At 41.8% G+C, this 18670-nt stretch overlaps 1 protein-coding gene across 2 annotated transcripts in view; it reads left to right on the top strand.

The window, feature by feature from the left end:
• itsn1 (intersectin 1 (SH3 domain protein)) overlaps window positions 1-18670 on the top strand; it is a 241208-nt gene that overhangs the window by 201053 nt on the left and 21485 nt on the right. For both annotated transcript variants that reach the window (XM_063050322.1, XM_063050321.1), the window contains 3 exons: window positions 504-671; window positions 4664-4876; window positions 10999-11120. In XM_063050322.1, coding sequence (XP_062906392.1) covers window positions 504-671; window positions 4664-4876; window positions 10999-11120 — 503 coding nt within the window. The remainder of the gene's footprint in view (window positions 1-503; window positions 672-4663; window positions 4877-10998; window positions 11121-18670) is intronic.

The raw sequence follows: 18670 nt of genomic DNA, 5'->3' as shown, positions 1-18670 counted from the left end.
TGATTGTTACTCTGTATCTGATGTAGCATAAAAAACACAGTAAATATAAATGTAAAAGCAATCCTAACAAACACAACGTACAAGTAACGGTTGAGTGGCTGCATATATTGTACCTATATACCTAGACTGATTGTATGTCTATAAAATGACGCTTAAGTGCAGGAGTATCTGAACAGAAGGTGACTCTGACATGAAATGATAAATTGACAAAGTGACTCTTGGCAAGAGAAACTCTTCTTGGTAGCAGCAGGGCAGATGAAGACACAGAAGGACAGTGACTGTGTCAGTGTAGGTATAACGTGGAGTGTAAGGGTAAAGTGTCAGTGCACGAGGGTTGAAGAGTGCTGAGGGGCTGAGGAAAGGAATGGATGGAGTGGTGCTGGGGTGGGTAAATGGGTGGAGGTGTTGATCTGCCTTGGGGAGAGTAATTTCCTGCAGATTCTAAAAGTAATGATGTCGATTCATTGAAAACTCCCTCTGACACCCTTTCTCAAATGCTCTAGATCCTGGAAAACACCCCTGAAAATCATCCTGATTTCAGCCACTTGAAGCAGGCTCTTGAAAAGGCCGAAGAGTTGTGTTCGCAGGTGAATGAGGGCGTAAGGGAAAAGGAAAACTCGGACAGGCTGGAGTGGATCCAAACACATGTGCAATGTGAAGGTTTATCTGAGGTGAGATTGTGAGACGGTCTAAACACATTGTTTCATATCATCGAGTTCCTGTTGACCGTAAGGTATAGGAGCAGAATTCGGCAATTTGGCTCATCAAGTCTGCTCCAACGTTTCCTCATTTCCATCTCAGCCCTAGTCTCTGCCTTCTCCCCGTATCCCTTCATGCCCTGAACAATCAAGAATCTATCAAGCTCTGCCTTAAATATACTCAATGGCTTGGCCTCCACAGCCACCTGTGGCAATGAATTCCACAGATTCACCACTCTCTGGCTAAAGAAACTCCTCGGTAAATTGCAGCAGTAATGATTTGGTGTGTCATATTAAAGGGAGTGAATACATGCAATCAATGATTTTGTGTTTTATATTTCTAATTAATTTAGATCACTTTGTAGAAATCTGTTTTCACTTTGAAAGAGTCTTTTTCTGTTGATCATTGTCAAGAAAAGCCAAATTAAATCCACTATGATTCAATATTGTAAAACAATAAAACATGAAAACTCCCGGGGGGGGGAGTGCTTTTTGTAGGCACTGTATATACTAAGACTTGGCTGCTGACTCTCCATGTTTAGAATGATGTGGACTTGATCTAAGACATCCTTGACCCTGGAACCTGGGAGGCAACATATTATCTGGGTGTCTGTATCGCGCTGACAGGATCTCGTCTCTGTTCCTCTGACTATGGAATGTTCTATCACTTACTGCAGTCCTCTTCACACCTGTTCTTTTCTGACCATAGCACCAGGCTCAGTGTCAGATACCTGGTCACCGTTGCTCCCCCGGTAGGTTGTCCCCCTCAACAGTATCAAACGTGGTCTACTTATTATTGAGGGAAGAGCCACAGGTGTATTCTGCACTAGCTGCCCCTTTTCCCTTCCTTCTCCTGATAATCACTCAGTTTCCTGCCTCCTGCAATCTAATTCCTATCTATCTTGTAGTTTCTATCTATCACTTCCTCAGTCTCCCCTATGAGCCAAAGGTCATCAAGCTGCAGCTCGGTGCACCTGGTGCAGATGTGGTTATCGGGGAGGCTGGATGTCTCCCAGAATTCCTTCATCTCACACATACTGAACAAAGCACTGCTCTGGAGCACTAACTACCCTAACAGATGAGGAACGAAGAATAAAGAAGAAGAAGAAATTTATCAGATGCTTACCTTGCCCAAGCCTGATGAGCCAAAGCCACTCCAATTCTGCCCCGCTCACACAATGGCCGCTCCTCTTGCCCCGCCTTGTTTTTTATTCACCCTTTCTAATGAATTCTGTTCACTGAGTAGGTGCAGTCCAACTCTGAAAAACTGCTGAGAAGTGTTGCCTTTTTAATCTTGAACCACGATCCTAAGTGAAAACATGGCTCCTGCTCACTGATTGAGCGCAGTCCAACACCAACTCATATGATTGATTCTGAGTGATTGTATAATTGTGATAATAGTTTAGGTGAATGGAATGGTAAGGGTATTGTGTAGGCAGAAGTGATTAGGAATTTAATTACTACTTTAATTAGTTCATTACATCATGGGCTGTAGAGCCTATGCATCTGCTGTACTTCCAATGTTCAATCCTAACGTGAGAATTCTGTTGCTGGAGCTCTTGCACGGCCATATTTTCATGAATCTAAGATAACAGAAGGTTTGGAGTGGGATCAATTAAAATAAAATTCAATAGGGGTTATTTTGTAGTTTTGGGAGATTTATAGATTTTTCATGCCTTTCTGGATTTCAATTCCAAATATTAGAAAATAAACAAGTTGGGGCCTGTGGTATTTGCCTGCAGCACTATATGCTGCTAGGTACTGTGTGCATTTTTATGTGTTTGTGTTGAATACGTTAAATAATATCGTCTTACATGTTTGCATTGAAACCTGGCATCCACCTGTCACCCACTCTTATATCTTAGTTCTGTCCAGGTCAATTAGCGTCCTCTTTCCAATGACTAGTCTACAGTCACCTCCTCACGACTAACTTCTCCACTCTTTTGCACAATTCAGACGCTTGCGAAAGCCAAATACCGGAGAAGGGAAAAGTCATCAGCCCGGCATGAGGCAACATAAGACCAGAAGGCCCGGAGCAGAATTTGCTCATTCAGCCATTGAGTGTGCTCCACCATTCCCTCATGGCTGATTTATTAATCCTCTCAACTCCATTTTCCTGCTTCTCCCTGTAACCTCTGATACCCTGACTAACCAAGAACCTATCAACCTCCACTTTAAAAATACCCAATGACTTGGCCTCTACAGCTGCTGCCTATGGCAATGAATTCCACAGATTCACCACCTTCTGGCTAAAGAAATTATTCATCTCTGATTTAAATGTATGTCCCTCAATTCTGAGGCTGTTCCCTCTGGTTCTAGACTCTTGTACTATAGGCAATCTCGTCTCCACATCCACTCTATCCAGGGCTTACAATATTCAGTAGTTTTCAGTGGGATTCCCCCACATTCTTCTAAATCTCAGAAAGTACAAGCCCAGAGACATCAAACATTCCTGATATGGTAGTCTGCCAGGAGTTCAGGAGTGTCAGTGGGCAGAAGTGTGTGAAGTTGCCATTACTAGGGAGAAGGTTCTTGGGAAACTGAAAGACCTGAAGGTAGATAAGTCACCTGGACCAAATGGTATACACCCAGGAATCTGAAAGAGGTGGCTGAAGAGATTATGGAGCCTCTAGTAATGATGTTTCAAGAATCAATTCATTCTGGCCTAGATCCGGAGCAATATTACTTCACTTTTCCAGAAGGGAGAGAGGCAGAAGAAAGGAAACTGTAGGCCATTTTATCTGACCTCAGTGGCTGGGAAGATATTGGAGTCAATTGTTAAGGATGTGATTTCAGGGTTCTTGGAGGCACATGATAAAATAGGCCATAGTCAGCATGGTTTCCTCAAAGGAAAATTGTGTCTGACAAATCTGTTGGAATTCTTCGAATAACAAGCAGGATAGACAAATGAGAATCAGCGAATGTTGTGTACTTAGATTTTCAGAAGGCCATTGACAAGGTGCTACACATGAGACAGTTTAACAAGTTAAGGGCCCATGGTTTTACAGGAAAGATACTAGTGTGGATAAAGCAATGGCTGATTGGCAGGAGGCATGACTGAAAAGCATGTTATATGAGGAGCTCTGCGCCTGTAGTCACTGGAATCAGGAGAATGAAGAGTGACCTCATTGAAACCTAGCAAAAAGTCTTGACAGAGAGAATGTGGAGAGGATGTTTCCACTGGTGTGGGAGTCTAAGACCAGAAGACACAGCCTCAGGCTAGAATGGAGATGAGGAGAAATTTCTTTAGCCTAGATGGTGGTGAATCTGTGGAATTCGTTGCCACAGGTGTCTGTGAAGGACAATTCTTTATGCATCTTTAAGGCAGAAATTGATAGATTCTTGATTAGTCAAGGCATGAAGGGATATGGGGAGAAGGTAGAAAATTGGGGCTGAGAGGGAAAATGGATCAGCCATAATTAAATGGCGGCTGCTATGTCTTATGGTCTTATAAGTTAGCCTTTTTAAACCTGCGATCATTTAAGTGAGTGTGTTGAAAGGCTGCAGTGAATTACTGCATTAAGATGGCCTTTTGAAAAGAGTTGCAATGAAGCACGTGAAAATAAAGCACACCTGCAGAGCAGACCTGCCATTTGTGAACCGATTAACACCTCCACCCATCAAAGGTTTAACTTATCAGAATGCAGTTCAATGTGATCTGAACAAAGGATTTGGAAATTGATCTCTCCTGGTATTATAAACTAGACAAAGTTTTTACACTCTAATCATTACAATAAGAAACAAGTTTAATGTCATATTCATGAGCTGAAAGCCAATCTTAAAAGAAATATTTCTCAGAAATATCAGAAATCTGCTTTTGTTGTCTGTCATCTGTAAATGTGAAGGTTTTAACCTTTGGTCAGTCTAAAGAGTAAATTTAAACCAATGTGTCTGAATGTATATTTTTCAATGTCTTGAAGTTTATGTATTTCTTCAATATTAACATCAACATCTCTTTATTTCAGCAACTTGTTTTTAATTCCGTCACAAACTGCTTGGGTCCTCGGAAGTTCCTGCACAGTGGTAAACTTTACAAAGCCAAGAGTAACAAGGAACTTTATGGATTCTTGTTCAATGACTTCCTGCTACTGACTCAGATCATTAAACCACTAGGTTCCTCAGGGACCGACAAAGTCTTCAGCCCCAAGTCTAACCTGCAGTACAAAATGTACAAGACAGTAAGTGAAAATTACTCTGTCAACTGAGCTGTAACACTCTTACAGGGAGAGAGAGAGTAGCAAGCACTGTTGGCTTAATTGGTGTAAACATCTGAGGTTAACTGTTTCTTCCACTCCACCTTCAGATTTCTGTACAGTCCGTGAGACTATAACCACTACATCAGTCTTTTTGCTCTCTTTTTACACTGCTTATTTATGTACACATACCTTCAGGAAAGATTCAAGATTGAAAGAGTGCAGAGAAAAATTATGAGGATGATGTTGGGACTTAAGTTATAGGGAAAGGTTGAATAGGGTAGGACGTATTTCTCTGGAATGTAGGAGAATGTGGATGCAGGTTCAATTCAACATCTAAGAGAAGTTTGGATAACTACATGGATGGGAGGGGTATGGCGGGCAGGTTGGGACTAGGCAGGGTAATAGTTCAGCATGGACTAGATGGGCCAAAGGGCCCTTTTCTGTACTGTAGTGCTCTATGACTCTAATATGGTTTAATCCCTGACCTCTCTGGAAGGCATCTAATCTCAGCCATGCATCTGCTGTTCTTAGCAAACCAGAAATGTTCACCCTTCAGAAAGTTTCCAATACACATTTTCAAAGCTTGCAGAGGGAGCTGGACCAATTGGAAAAATGGGTCAGAAAGTGGCCGATGGGATTTAATGCAGACAAGTGTGAGGTGTTGAGGAAGGACATACACAGTAAATGGTAGGGCACTGAGGAGTGCGGAGGAACAAAGGGATCTGGGAGTTCAGATACATAATTCCCTGAAAGTGGCGTCACAGGTAGACAGGGTTGTAAAGAAGGCTTTTGGCATCCTGGCATTCATAAATCAAAGTATTGAGTATAGGAGTTGGGATGTTATGGGGAGGTTGTATAAGACATTGGTGGGGCCAAATTTGGAGTATTGTGTGCAGTTCTGGTCACCTAACTATAGGAAGGATATCGGTAGGATTGAAAGAATGCAGAGAAGATTTACTAGGATGTTGCCAGGTCTTCAGGAGTTGAGTTACAGAGAAAGACTGAACAGGTTAGGACTTTATTCCTTGGAGTGTAGAAGAATAAGGGGGGATTTGATAGAGGTTTACAAAATTATGAGGGGTATAGACAGAGTAAATGCGAGTAGGCTCTTTCCACTTAGATTAGGAGAGATAAATACAAGAGGACATGGCTTTAGGGTGAAAGCTTTAGAGGGAACTTGTCACTCAGAGAGCGGTCGGAGTGTGGAACGAGCTGCCATTTGATGTGGTAAATGTGGGCTCACTCTTAAGTTTTAAGAATAAATTGGATAGATACATGGATGGGAGAGGTCTGGAGGGTTATGGACTGGATGCAGGTCAATGGGACTAGCGGAATAAAGTTTCGGCACGGACTAGAAGGGCTGAATGGCCTGTTTCCTGTGCTGTAGTGTTCTATGGTTCTACATAAAAATGTGCTTGGTGGAGAGGTTGGAATTGAGCCGCTGAATATCTCGAGCAGCAGTTTATTTTTAACAACTGCCATAGGAAATTAACTTTGAGAAAGTTGATAGAAATGGAAATGTTCTTTACGGTGCAGTGGAGGATGTGCTTCTAAACAAACAGTTCAAGGCTCGGGGGACACGATTTATACTTGATTTCAGAAATTAAATAAACAGTGGAAAGGATCATGAGATGCAAGTTTAATTCAAGTCCCTGTGGAGTGTGGAGGTTGAAATGATTTGAACTGATCACCAAAAGGCTGCATTGTAGTAAATTGACAGTTCCCAGTTTCCCAGCTTGAAGCTAATATGACCAACCTTTGAAAAGTGGCTTCAGGCACCTCAGCTGCCACTTATACTGTCCATTAATGATGTAACAAGCAAAAAACTACTAAAATATTGCAACATGTTAAATAGGTAGGGAAGTAGGTTGATAGGTTCTTGATTAGTAAGAGCACCAAATATTACAGGGAGAAGGCAGGAAAATGGGTTTGACAGGGATATGAAAGCAGCCATGATCTCATGGTGGAGCAGAGTCAAAGAGCCGATTGGCCATCAATATAGGAGCAGAATTAGGCCATTTGGCCCATCGAATCTGCTCCACCATTTCACCGTGGCTGATCCATTTTTCTCTCAGCCCCATTCTCCTGTCTTCCTTCCATACCCTTCAGGCCCTGACCAGCCAAGAATCCATCAGCCTCTGCCTTAAATATACATAAAGACTTGGCCTCTACAGCTGCCTGTGGCAACGAATTCCATAGATTCACCACTTTCTGGCTAAAGAAATTCCACTTCATCTCCGCTCTAAAAGTCTGCCCCTCTATTCTGAGGTTGTGCCCTCTGGTCTTGTACTCTCCCACCATAGAAAACATCCTTCCCACATCCACTCTAACTAGGCCTTTCAGCGTTTGATAGATTTCAATAAGGTGACCCTTCATTCTTCTGAATTCCAATAAATACACACCTAGAGCCATTTACGCTCTTCATTGGACAAGCCGCTCAATCCTGGAATCATTTTTGTGAACCTCCTCTGAACCTGCACCCCCCCAATTTTCCCAGAATCAGTGAGTTCCACCTACTGCCCTCAACTCACTTGTGGTATCTAAATGAAATCCAGGCCTCATTTGTTTTTATATACAGTATTTAATCTTCAGCATTTATTGCACTTTAAAAGATTTTGGTGAGCCTGCTTTGTGAATTCCTCTTGGTTAAGGCACTCCACAGCTCTTTAGGCCAGGAGTCTCAGGGTTCAGAGCCAGTAATGATGAAGGACTGGCAAAATATTTCCAAGTCAGATTGTTGTACAACTACACACATGGGTAGTGTCATGGTTTACAGCACCAGTGACCAGAGTTCAGTGCCGCTGCTGTAAGTTTGTACGCTCTCCCCATGACTACACAGGTTTCTTCTAGATGCTCTGGTTTCCTCCCATGTTCCAAAAACATACAGATTAGTTTTAAGCAAGCTGTGTTGACGCCAGAAGCATGATAAAACTTGCGGACTGTGTCCGTTCTCAAACTGTGTTGGTCTTTGATGCAAACAACGCATTTTACTGTATGTTTTGATGTTTCGGATCACATGCAAAACAAATAAAGCTAGTCTTTCTCCGAGGGGAACCTGCATTCAGTGGTTTTTTCATTGCAGCTGTGACTTATCCTTCTGGGTAGTCTATTTCATGGATTTGGAAGATGCTTTTGGATTAGACTGGGCAGGTAACTGTAGTGTGTTTTGTAAATGATACACAGTGGATTCCAGATCATTGAAATTAACCAGTATATTTTGGCCCAATTAACCAGCACATCAGGATCAGTACATTTTGGCCCAATTAGCCGTAGTTTCATGGAAACAGTTAAAAGATATAAAAAAGACAAACTACCATTTAACTGAGTAACGAATTATGCATTTAAATGAAATACAGGACAAATTAGAAAACTGTCAGTACTATAAAACTATGTATTAGTTCCTAATAGTTGTCAACAGAGGAATTCATTCAGTGTATGTTGCAGTGTTCTTTTAATTAAAAGTAAATGAACAAAGTCAGCACAGACACAGTGCACACAATGGACTGCCTTCATTCAATTCTTTCGATCCTTCATCCTTCAAATCTTCATTTTCATTGTAACATTCATGATGGTTGTCGACACCTTCAAATTCTTTGTAGTTCTTAACTTGTTGAAGTCGTGAAATAATTTCATTTTCACTTCTGCTCTTTTCTGGCAACTCCAAGCCTGAAAGGTTGAAACTGCAATGAATAAAATGGTTCTGAATTGTCTTACCGCTTATTTCTCACCAGATATCAGTAAAACAAACACATGCAAAAGACTCCAGTTAAAAAATGTTCCAGGCACAGTGTAGTGTCTAATGGCCACTTAAGTAAATGCGACTGACGCTGGTTAGAAACTGTATGGCAACAGTTTCTTTCAAAGATTCAAAAAACTTTATTGTCATTCTAACCATACATCAGCTCTGCAGGGCAGAATGAGACAGCGTTTCTCAGGAGCAGTGCAATCATAACATAACAAACGCAAGACTAAATAATAAACATAACAATAAATAGTAAAACACAACAGCCACATGTCAGTTAAAATCAAGTTATAAGTGTCCAGTGCAAGTTAAAAGTGTCCAAAGCAGAGTCAGGTGGAGCAGCTATTTAGCAGTCTGACTGCCTGTGGGAGGAAGCTGTTTAGTAGCCTTGTGGTTTTAGTTTTGATGCTCCTGTAATGTTTGCCTGATGGCAGAAGAACAAACAGTTCATGGAGAGGGTGTGAGGGGTCTTTAATGATGTACCGTGTCTTCTGGAGGCATCGACTGTGAAAGAGGTCTTGGACAGAAGGTAGGGAGACCCCAATAACCTTCTCTGCTCCCCTAACCACCCTCTGCAAGGCTCTTTTGTCGACAGATCTGCAACTGGAGTACCAGGTTGTGATGCAAAAGGTCAGCACACTCTCAACCACACCTCTGTAGAAGGTAGTTAAGATGTTAGTGGGGAGTGATGCTTGTTTAAGCTTCCTCAGAAAGTGCAATCTCTGCTGGGCCCATTTCACAATCCCAGTGTTGTTCCTGGACCGGGTGAGATTGTCCAAGATCTGCACCCCAAGGAACTTGATGTTTTCCACTCTCTCCACTGTGGAGCCGCTAATGCTGAGGGGTGTGTGCTCAGGCTGAGACCGTCTTGCCCAATTAGGCAGGGTAGTCCCCCAAATAAATGAAGGGAATCCCAGCTATTTTATTGATTTGTTTTTGTTCCTTAAGAGTTGTCCCAAAAAAGTGGCTGTCCCAATTAACTGATGGCCCAATTAACCGGAATCCACAGTATATCACAATCATCATGGGCTAGTCATGGAGGGAATGAGTATTACACGTGGTCAATGGGGTGCCAGTGATGCAGGCTATTTTGTCATGGATGATGTTGATATTCCTATGAGATATTGAGCTACACTCATCTGAGCCAGTGGAAAGTATTCCATTGCGCTCCTGACTTGTCTTGTGCCAGTGGTGGAAAAGCCTACCTCACCCATTGGAGGTATCCAGCCTCCTATCTCCTCTCTTCGCCATTCTGTTTAAATGGTCTGGTTACATTCCCAGTCACAGTCCCCTTTCAGCTGTGCAGGTATGCGGCCGTACAGGAACTGAAATGCTCCCACACAGATAGCCTTTGTTGCCATGCAGATGGAATTTTCTTTTCTATAATGCTAATATAATTTTGAGATTATATTTTAATATACAGTAAATTGCATACAAATTATATTCAAAGGCATTGTATTCTACCCTTCAATTAATAAATAAAATCAGAAGTATGTGATTTTTCAACTTTCCTTCTAAATGTTTATAGTATGCATATTACAAAAATAACTTTTAAAGGGCCGCACGGTTTTCAGTCTGTGTAAAAATTTCCTGCTCAGAGCAATGGTTGGTTTGTGCAGCTGTAAAAAAAATTAGAGGGAACGTTGCTGATGATCCTCACAAAAGTTTGATGGTAGGAGACTTAGCGAGACTTTGTCTATTAAGGGTAGGTGGTTATGTACCCACTTGTTGGAGTAGGTCATTGCCTCAAACTTTAGTGGCAGGAATGGCAGCACTTGTACAACAACATGCTGGTCTGTTGAACCCTCCCTTGTTTTAGGTGCTGCTTGTAGTCCTTGCGTAGTCTCAGTGTAGCACAAGCACCATATCCAGGAGTGTAGCATTTTGAAAGATTTAAAGATTAGCTTTATCTGTCACATGTACATTGAAACGTCAAGACATACAGTGAAATGCATTGTTTTGCCTCAACTACTAACGCAGTCCGAGGACTGTGCTGGGGGCAACCCACAAGGGTCACTATGCTTCCAGCCAGCACAGCATGCCTGCAACCACTAACCCTGACCATACATCTTTGGACTAAGATAGGAAACTGGAGCATGCAGAGGAAACCCATGGAGAGAATGTACAAACTCCTTACAAACAGAGGTGGGAATCGATCCCCGATCAGTGATCGCTGGGTTATAAAGTGATTGCGCTAACTGCTACACTATCGTGCCAGTCAACTACACCATCTAAAGAACACTGTGATCAGTTGTTCAGTAACATGGAGAATTTAATTTATCGGTTATTAACTCGCATATGAACAACGCGGCTACAAAAATGGTTTTGAAGAGTGCTTTTTCATACATTTTCATTTCTACAGCCTATCTTTCTGAATGAAGTGTTGGTGAAGTTACCAACTGACCCTTCCGGCGATGAGCCAATTTTCCACATCTCCCACATCGACAGGGTGTACACGCTTCGTGCTGAAAGCATCAATGAAAGGCAAGTAGGAAAACAACTCGACCTGTGATGATAATAATTCGTATTTGTGCAGCTCCAATGTAATGAAACATCCCCAAGTGCTCAACAGAAAACCTTTTGAACCTAAATGTGACATTGGGCCAGGTACAAGCTGAGTTGATCTCAAAGAAAAAAGGTGATAATTTTCAAGCTCTCCAGAATCTACAAGGGATGATAAGTTTTAAGCAACACACTTAAAATGCTGGAGGAACTTTGCAAGTCAAGCAGCATCTGTGGTGGAGAATGATCTATCGATGTTTTGGGTAAATGCTCTTCATCAGTACTTGGCCCGAAGCATCGACTGTTTATTTCCCTCCATAGAGGCTGCCTGTTTGCTGAGTTCCTCCAGCATTTTGAGTCTGTTGCTCAAGAATTCTTGTGCTTACGGCAATTTTTTAATGAGGAGTTGATATGCAGCTTTTGAGGGAGTGAAGCATTTAAAACATCAACTAACACTAGGAAGAAATGGTTGGGCTGAGTTGTTCTCTGATCTTGGCAATACATTTGCAAACGTTTCGTTACCATATGAGGAGACATCACCAGTGTGCTGTTCACTTGTGGTGTGTCTTCCGGATGCTTGGCCTTTACATACTTATCAATTAGTTTATTGGTTGTCATTACAGAAACTCAATTGTGACGTAGGGAGGGGGGTCTTGTCGCTGACTGGTTGCATGGAGAACTTTGTGCGTCGTCTGGAAATTTTGCCTGCATTGGCTTATAAGTGGGATTGAGATCTACATGTTTGTTTATAGAATGTCTGTCGTGCTGGAAGCATAGTGACATATACAGAAAACCATGCTTCTAGAAATTCTTTAGCATGCCACGTGTTTGCTTGTGCAATGACTTTCACTGATGCCCAGTTGAGTTTGTGTCCCTCTCGATCTTCATGGGTAGAGACTAGGGAGAGTAGATCATGCCATTTTACAGTCAGTTAATGTTCATGTATCCTTGTAGATAGTTTTCTCCCACTCCGGCCGACGTATTATCTTCTGCAGTCCCTGGATTTTGTGGACCACACTGGTCTTGTCCAATAACTTGGTTTCTTCTTTAGGTCTGTGAAGTACTTTCCTCAATGTTGCTGTTGGTTTATGGGTGACTGAAATTCTACGTTAGCCATCAGAACAGAATCAAAATCAAGAACAAGATTCAGGATTGCTTAATGTCATTTCCAGTGCACAAGTGTAGAGGAGAACGCTCTGGTTCCAATGCAACAGACAAAAAAGCCAATAAGATAAAGAACACAATAATAATAAACAACACAATAATAATAAACAACACAATGAATATAAATACATAAGAAAGCCTTATATGCATAGATTAATTGTATGTCCATAAAGTGACGTTAGGCACAGGAAATGATAAAGCTTTGATGGTTGGGAAGGGGAAGAGTGGGTTACATAAGAAGATAAGAAATAGGAGCAGGAGTCGACCATCTGGCCCTTCCAGCCTGCTCCATCATTCAATAAGATCATGGCTGATCTGGCCTTGGACTCATCTTCACCTCCCGGCTTTTTCCCCATAACCCTTAATTCCCCTACTATGCAAAAATCTATCCAACTTTATTTAAATATATTTACTGAGGTAGCCTCCACTGCTTCATTGGGCAGGGAATTCCACAGATTCATCACCCTCTGGGACAAGCAGTTCCTTCTCATCTCCATCCTAAATCTACTCCCCCGAATCTTGAGGCTATGTCCCATAGTTCTAGTCTCACCTACCAGTGGAAACAACTTTCCTGTCTCTATCTTATTTCATAATTTTATATGTTTCTATAAGATCTATAAGATTGGTAGCTGGAAGTGTTGATCAGCCATTCAGCTTGGGAAAAGTACAGTGCCTATAAAAATATTCAACCCTTGGAAGTTTTTGTGTTTTATTGTATTACAACAATAGAATTATAGTGGATTTAATTTGACTCTTTCATGTCAAAATGAAAACAGATCTCTACAAAATGATTTAAATTAATTACAAATATAAAACACAAAATAATTGATTGCATAATTACTCACCCCCTTCGAGTCAGTATTTAGTAGATGCACCTTTGGCAGCAATTACAGTCTTGAGTCTGTGTGGACAGGTCTCTATCAGCTTTACACATCTGGACACTGCAATTTTTCCCCATTCTTCTTTACAAAATTGCTCAAGCTCTGTCAGATTGCATGGGGATTGTGAGGGAACAGCCCTTTTCAAGTCCAGCCACAAATTCTCAATTGGAAAGAGGTCTGGACTCTGTCTTGGCCACTCCAGGACATTAACTTTGTTGTTTTTAAGCCACTTCTGTGTAGCTTTGACTCTATGCTTGGGGTTGTTGACTTGCTGGAAAACAAATCTTCTCTGAAGTTGCAGTTCTCTTGCAGACTGCATCAGATTTTCCTCCAAGATTTCCCTGTATTTTGCTGCATTCATTTTACCCTCAACCTTCAGACTTCACCTTCCAGTGGTTGCTGCAGTGAAGCATCCCCACAGCATGATGCAGCCACCACCATGCTTCATGGTAGGGATGGTGTGATTTTGATTATGTGTGGTATTTGGCTTATGCCAAACATAGTGTTTATTCTGATGGCCATAAAACTCAACTTTGGTTTTATCAGACCATAGAACCTTCTTCCAGCTGTCTTCAGAGTCTCCTACATGCCTTCTGGCAAAGCTCTAGCTGAGTTTTCAAGTGAGGTTTTTTCAACAATGGCTTTCTCTTTGCCGCTCTCCCACAAAGCTGCAACTGGTGAAGCACCCGGGCAACAGTTGTTGTATGCACAGTCTCTCCCATCTCAGAACTGAAGCTTGTAACTCCTCCAGAGTTGTCATAGGTCTCTTGGTGGCCTCCCTCACTAGTCCCCTTCTTGCACAGTCACTCAGTTTTTGAGGGCAGCCTGCTCTAGGCAGATTTACAACTGTGCCATATTCTCTCCATTTCTTGATGATTGACAATTGTACTCCAAGGGATACTCAGTGACTTGGAAATTTTCTTGTATCCATCTGACTTGTGCTTTTCAATAACCTTTTTGTGGAGTTGGTTGAACTGTTCTTTGGTCTTCATGTTGTAATTTTTGCCAGGATACTGACTCACCAGCAGTTGGACCTTCCAGATACAGGTGTATTTTTACTACAGTCAATTCAAACACCTTGACTGCGCACAGGTCTCTAAAACAGATCTCCATTTAACTAATTATGTGACTTCTAAAACCAATTAGCTGCACCAGTGATGATTTGGTGTGTCATATTAAAGGGGTTGAATACTTACCACTCATTTAATTTGTGTTTTATATTTGCAATTAATTCAGATCATATTGTAGAGATCTATTTTCACTTTGACACGAAAGTGTCTTTTTCTGTTGATCAGTGTCAAGAAAGCCAAATTAAATCCACTGTAATTCAATGTTGTAAAACAATAAAACATGAAAACTTCCAAGGGGGTGAATACTTTTTATAGGCACTGTAACTGTTTTTGAGTCTATTGGCCCTGGAGGGGATGCTACATAGCCTCCTCCCTGATGGCAGTGGGACAAGCAGTCCGTGAGCAGGGTGGATGGGATCCTTCATGATGTTACTGGCATAGCAGGTGGATCTAAAGACGAGGTGAGGCAAGAGCTACCAAGGATGGAGATGGGATGGAGTCTTGAAAAAGCATTGATCTTGCAGCAGTAGGGAATATCTGAGGAGGTTTGATTCAGTGGGTAAGGAGAAGTGAGAGATAAAGGAACATCTATTCTCAATCTTCGAGTAAAAGAAAGATCCTTAAGATGTTGATGTTGTTGCACAAAGAGGATAGATTTCTACTTTAACTAAGTGTAGTGAAATGTTTTTTAAAATCTCATTTACACTCAGTGGCTACTTCATTGTGTATACCTGTACACCTCGTTAAAGTACGAATCTAATCAGCCAATCATGTGGCAGCAACCCAACACGTAAACGCATGCAGGCACGGTCAAGAGGTTCAGTTGTTGTTCAGACCAGACATCAGAATGGGGAAGAAATGTGGTCTAATTGACTTTGACTGTGGGATGACTGTTAGTGCCAGACAGGTTGGTGTGAGTACCTCAGAAACTGCTGATCTCCTGGGATTTTCACACACAACAACCTCTAGAGTTTCACACATCAAAGTTGCTGGTGAACGCAGCAGGCCAGGCAGCATCTCTAGGAAGAAGTACAGTCGACGTTTCAGGCCGAGACCTTTCATCAGGACTAACTGAAAGAAGAGCTAGTAAGAGATTTGTAAGAGCTTCAAATCTCTTACTAGCTCTTCTTTCAGTTAGTCCTGATGAAGGGTCTCGGAATGAAACGTCGACTGTACCTCTTCCTAGAGATGCTGTCTGGCCTGCTGCGTTCACCAGCAACTTTGATGTGTGTTGCTTGAATTTTCAGCATCTGCAGAATTTCTCGTGTTTGCGAACCTCTAGAGTTTACAGAGAATGGTGCAAAAAACAGAAAAAAAAACATTCAGTGAGCAACAGTCCTGTGGGTGAAAATGCTTGTTAATGGGAGGGGTCAGAGGAGAACGGACAGGCTAGTTCAAGCTGACAGGAAGGCGACAGTATCCACACATTACTACAGCTGTATTCTGAATGCACAACTCATCAAACTTTGAAGTGAATGGACCACAGCAGCAGAAGGCGATGAACGTACTCTCAGTGGCCGCTTTATGGAGTATAGGAGGTAGCTAACAAAGTGGCCACTAAGTGTATAATCCTATTTACCTCAGAATAAAGTTCATCTGCATGAAATTTCCACCCTGATGCAGTGCTTTTAAATGTTTTCAAGCTTAATACTGGTAAATGCTGATTTTTAAAGTTTAGATTCATTTATTTATCACACGTACATGGAAACATACAGTGAAATGTGTCGATTGTGTTAACAACCAACAATCCTAAGAATGTGCTGGGGGCAGCCGGCAAGTGTTGCCACACGAAAGTTATGTGAGAATTGATGTTCCTGCACAGTTATTTCAAGGCCAAAGCATCTCATGTTGCAAGAGTGTGTGCTCATTACCAAAGATTGACTTGTCTGTGTTAGGTTATACAGCACAGAAATGCACCCTTGATTGCAGTTTCCTCTAAGCTGCGCAGCCAAACAATAAGTGAAATGCTCCCACACACATAGCCTATGTTGCCACACAGCTGGAATATTGTTTTATATAATGTTAATATAATTTTGAAATTATGCTAATATAACTTAGCATAAAGTTAAGACTGGTTCAATTAAGATGTTCACTAATATGTTGAACTATGTGATTGGAGGGATCTAATATCCTAGTGGAAAGGTTTGCTAGTGCTGCACGGGGTGAGGAAGGGGAATTTAAACTAGAATTGCAAGGGGTTGGGAACCAGAGTGCCAGGACAGATGGCGGAGAAGTTGTAGAGACAGATGTTGTTAAGATCTCCGACAAAGTCAGGAATCAAAATGTTGAGCATGGTGCAACTGAGCTGCATATATTTCAACGCAAACAACAGGAATTCTGCGAGAGTCTGAATATACCTCTTGCCTATCCTCTGGGTCACCCCCCCCTCCTTTTCTTTCTTCCCGGACCTCCTGTCCCATGATCCTCTCGTATCCCCTTTTGCCTATCACCTGTCCAGCTCTCGGCTCTATCCTTCCCCCTCCTGTCTTCTCCTATCATTTTGGATCTCCCCCTCCCCCTCCAACTTTCAAATCCCTTACTCACTCTTCCTTCAGTTAGTCCTGACGAAGGGTCTCGGCTTGAAACGTCGACTGCACCTCTTCCTATAGATGCTGCTTAGCCTGCTGCGTTCACCAGCAACTTTGATGTATGTTGCATATACTTCAATGCAGGAAGTATCGTAGGAAAGGCAGATGAGCTTAGGGCATGGATCAACACCTGGAATTATGATATTGTGGCCATTACTGAGACTTGGTTGCAGGAGGGATAGGACTAGCAGCTCAATATTTCAGGGTTCTGCTGTTTTAGACGTGACAGAGCAGGAGGGATTAAAGGGGTGGAGTGGCATTATTAGTCCGGGAAAATGTCACGACAGTACTTAATCAGGACAGGTTGGACAACTTGTCTAGTGAGGTTTTATGGATGGAACTAAGGAATAAGAAATGTATGATCACGTTAATGGAATTATACTATACACTATGCACCAATCCATGGGGTTTAGAGAAATAAATTTGTAGAGAGACCACAGACTGTTGCAAGAAACATAAGATATTTTAACTTTCCACCTATTGATGGGGACTCCCATACTGTAAAATGACTAGATAGGATAGAGTTTGTCAAATGTGTTCAGGAAAGTTTCCTTAATTAGTACATAAAAGTTCCAAAGAGAGAGTGCAATACTGAATTTGCTGTTAGGGAATGAGACAAGCAGGTGACAGAAATTTGCGTAGGGGAACACTTTGCATCCAGTGATCATAATGCCAAGAGTTTCAAAGTAAGTATGCAAAAACGATAAGTCTGGTCCTCGAGTTGACGTTCTAAATTGGAGAAAGGCCAGTTTTGATGGTACCAGGAAAGATTTGGCAAGTCTGGATTGGGACAGGCTGTTTTCTGGCAAACATATACTTGGTATGTAGGAAGCCTTCGAAAATGAAATTTTGAGAGTACAAAACTTGTATGTGCCTGTCAGAATAAAACGTATAACAGGTTTAGGGTACTTCGGTTTTCAAGAGATATTGAGGCCCTGGTTAAGAAAATGAAGGAGGTGCATAGCAGGTACAGACAGGTAGGAACAAATAAAGTACTTATTGAGTATAAGAAATGCAAGAGAACACTTAAGAATGAAATCAGGAGGGCTAAAAGAAGGCATGAGGTTGCCCTTGCAGACAATGTGAGAAGAACCCTATGGGATTCTACAGATATGTTAAGAGCAAAAGGATTGCAAAGGACAAAATTGGTCCTCTGGAAGATCAGGGTGGTAATCTATACATGGAGCTGAAAGAGATGGGGTAGATCTTAAACGGATTTTTTGCATCTGTATTTACTAACAGCAGTAAAGTCACGGACCCGATACAGATTACAGAGGCAGAGGTGTTTGCTGTCTTGAGGTAAATTAGGGTGGATAAATCCCCAAGGTGTTTTCTCAGACCCTGTGGGAAGCAAGTGCAGAAATTGCAGGGGCCCTAGCAGAGATGCAGAGATATTTAAATCGTCCTTAGTGACAGGTGAGGTAATGAAGGATTGGAGGATAGCCTGTGCTGTTCTGTGCTTAAGAAAGGCTCTAAAAATAAACCAGGAAATCATTGGCTAGTGAGCCCGACATCAGTAGTGGGAAAGTTATTGGAAGTTTTCTAAGGGACTGGATATATGAGTATTTGGATAGACAGAGATTAATTAGGGATAATCATCATAACTTTGTGCGTGGTTAGTTGTATCTCACTAATCTTACAGAGTTTTTTGAGGAAGTTGCAAAGAAAGTGGATGAAGGCAAGGCAATGGATATTGTCTACATGGACATTTGATAAGATCCCAGGTGGGAGATTAGTCAAGAAAGTCCAGTCACTTGTCATTCAAGATGACCTAGTAAATTGGATTAGACATTGGCTTTGTGGGAGAAGCCAGACAGTGGCAATAGATG

This window comes from Mobula hypostoma, chromosome 6 (genome assembly GCF_963921235.1).
Source record: "Mobula hypostoma chromosome 6, sMobHyp1.1, whole genome shotgun sequence".
In the NCBI taxonomy this organism is placed as follows: domain Eukaryota; kingdom Metazoa; phylum Chordata; class Chondrichthyes; order Myliobatiformes; family Myliobatidae; genus Mobula; species Mobula hypostoma.
Note: the sequence above shows the minus strand (reverse complement) of the source record. Positions and strands in the feature narration are given on the sequence as shown.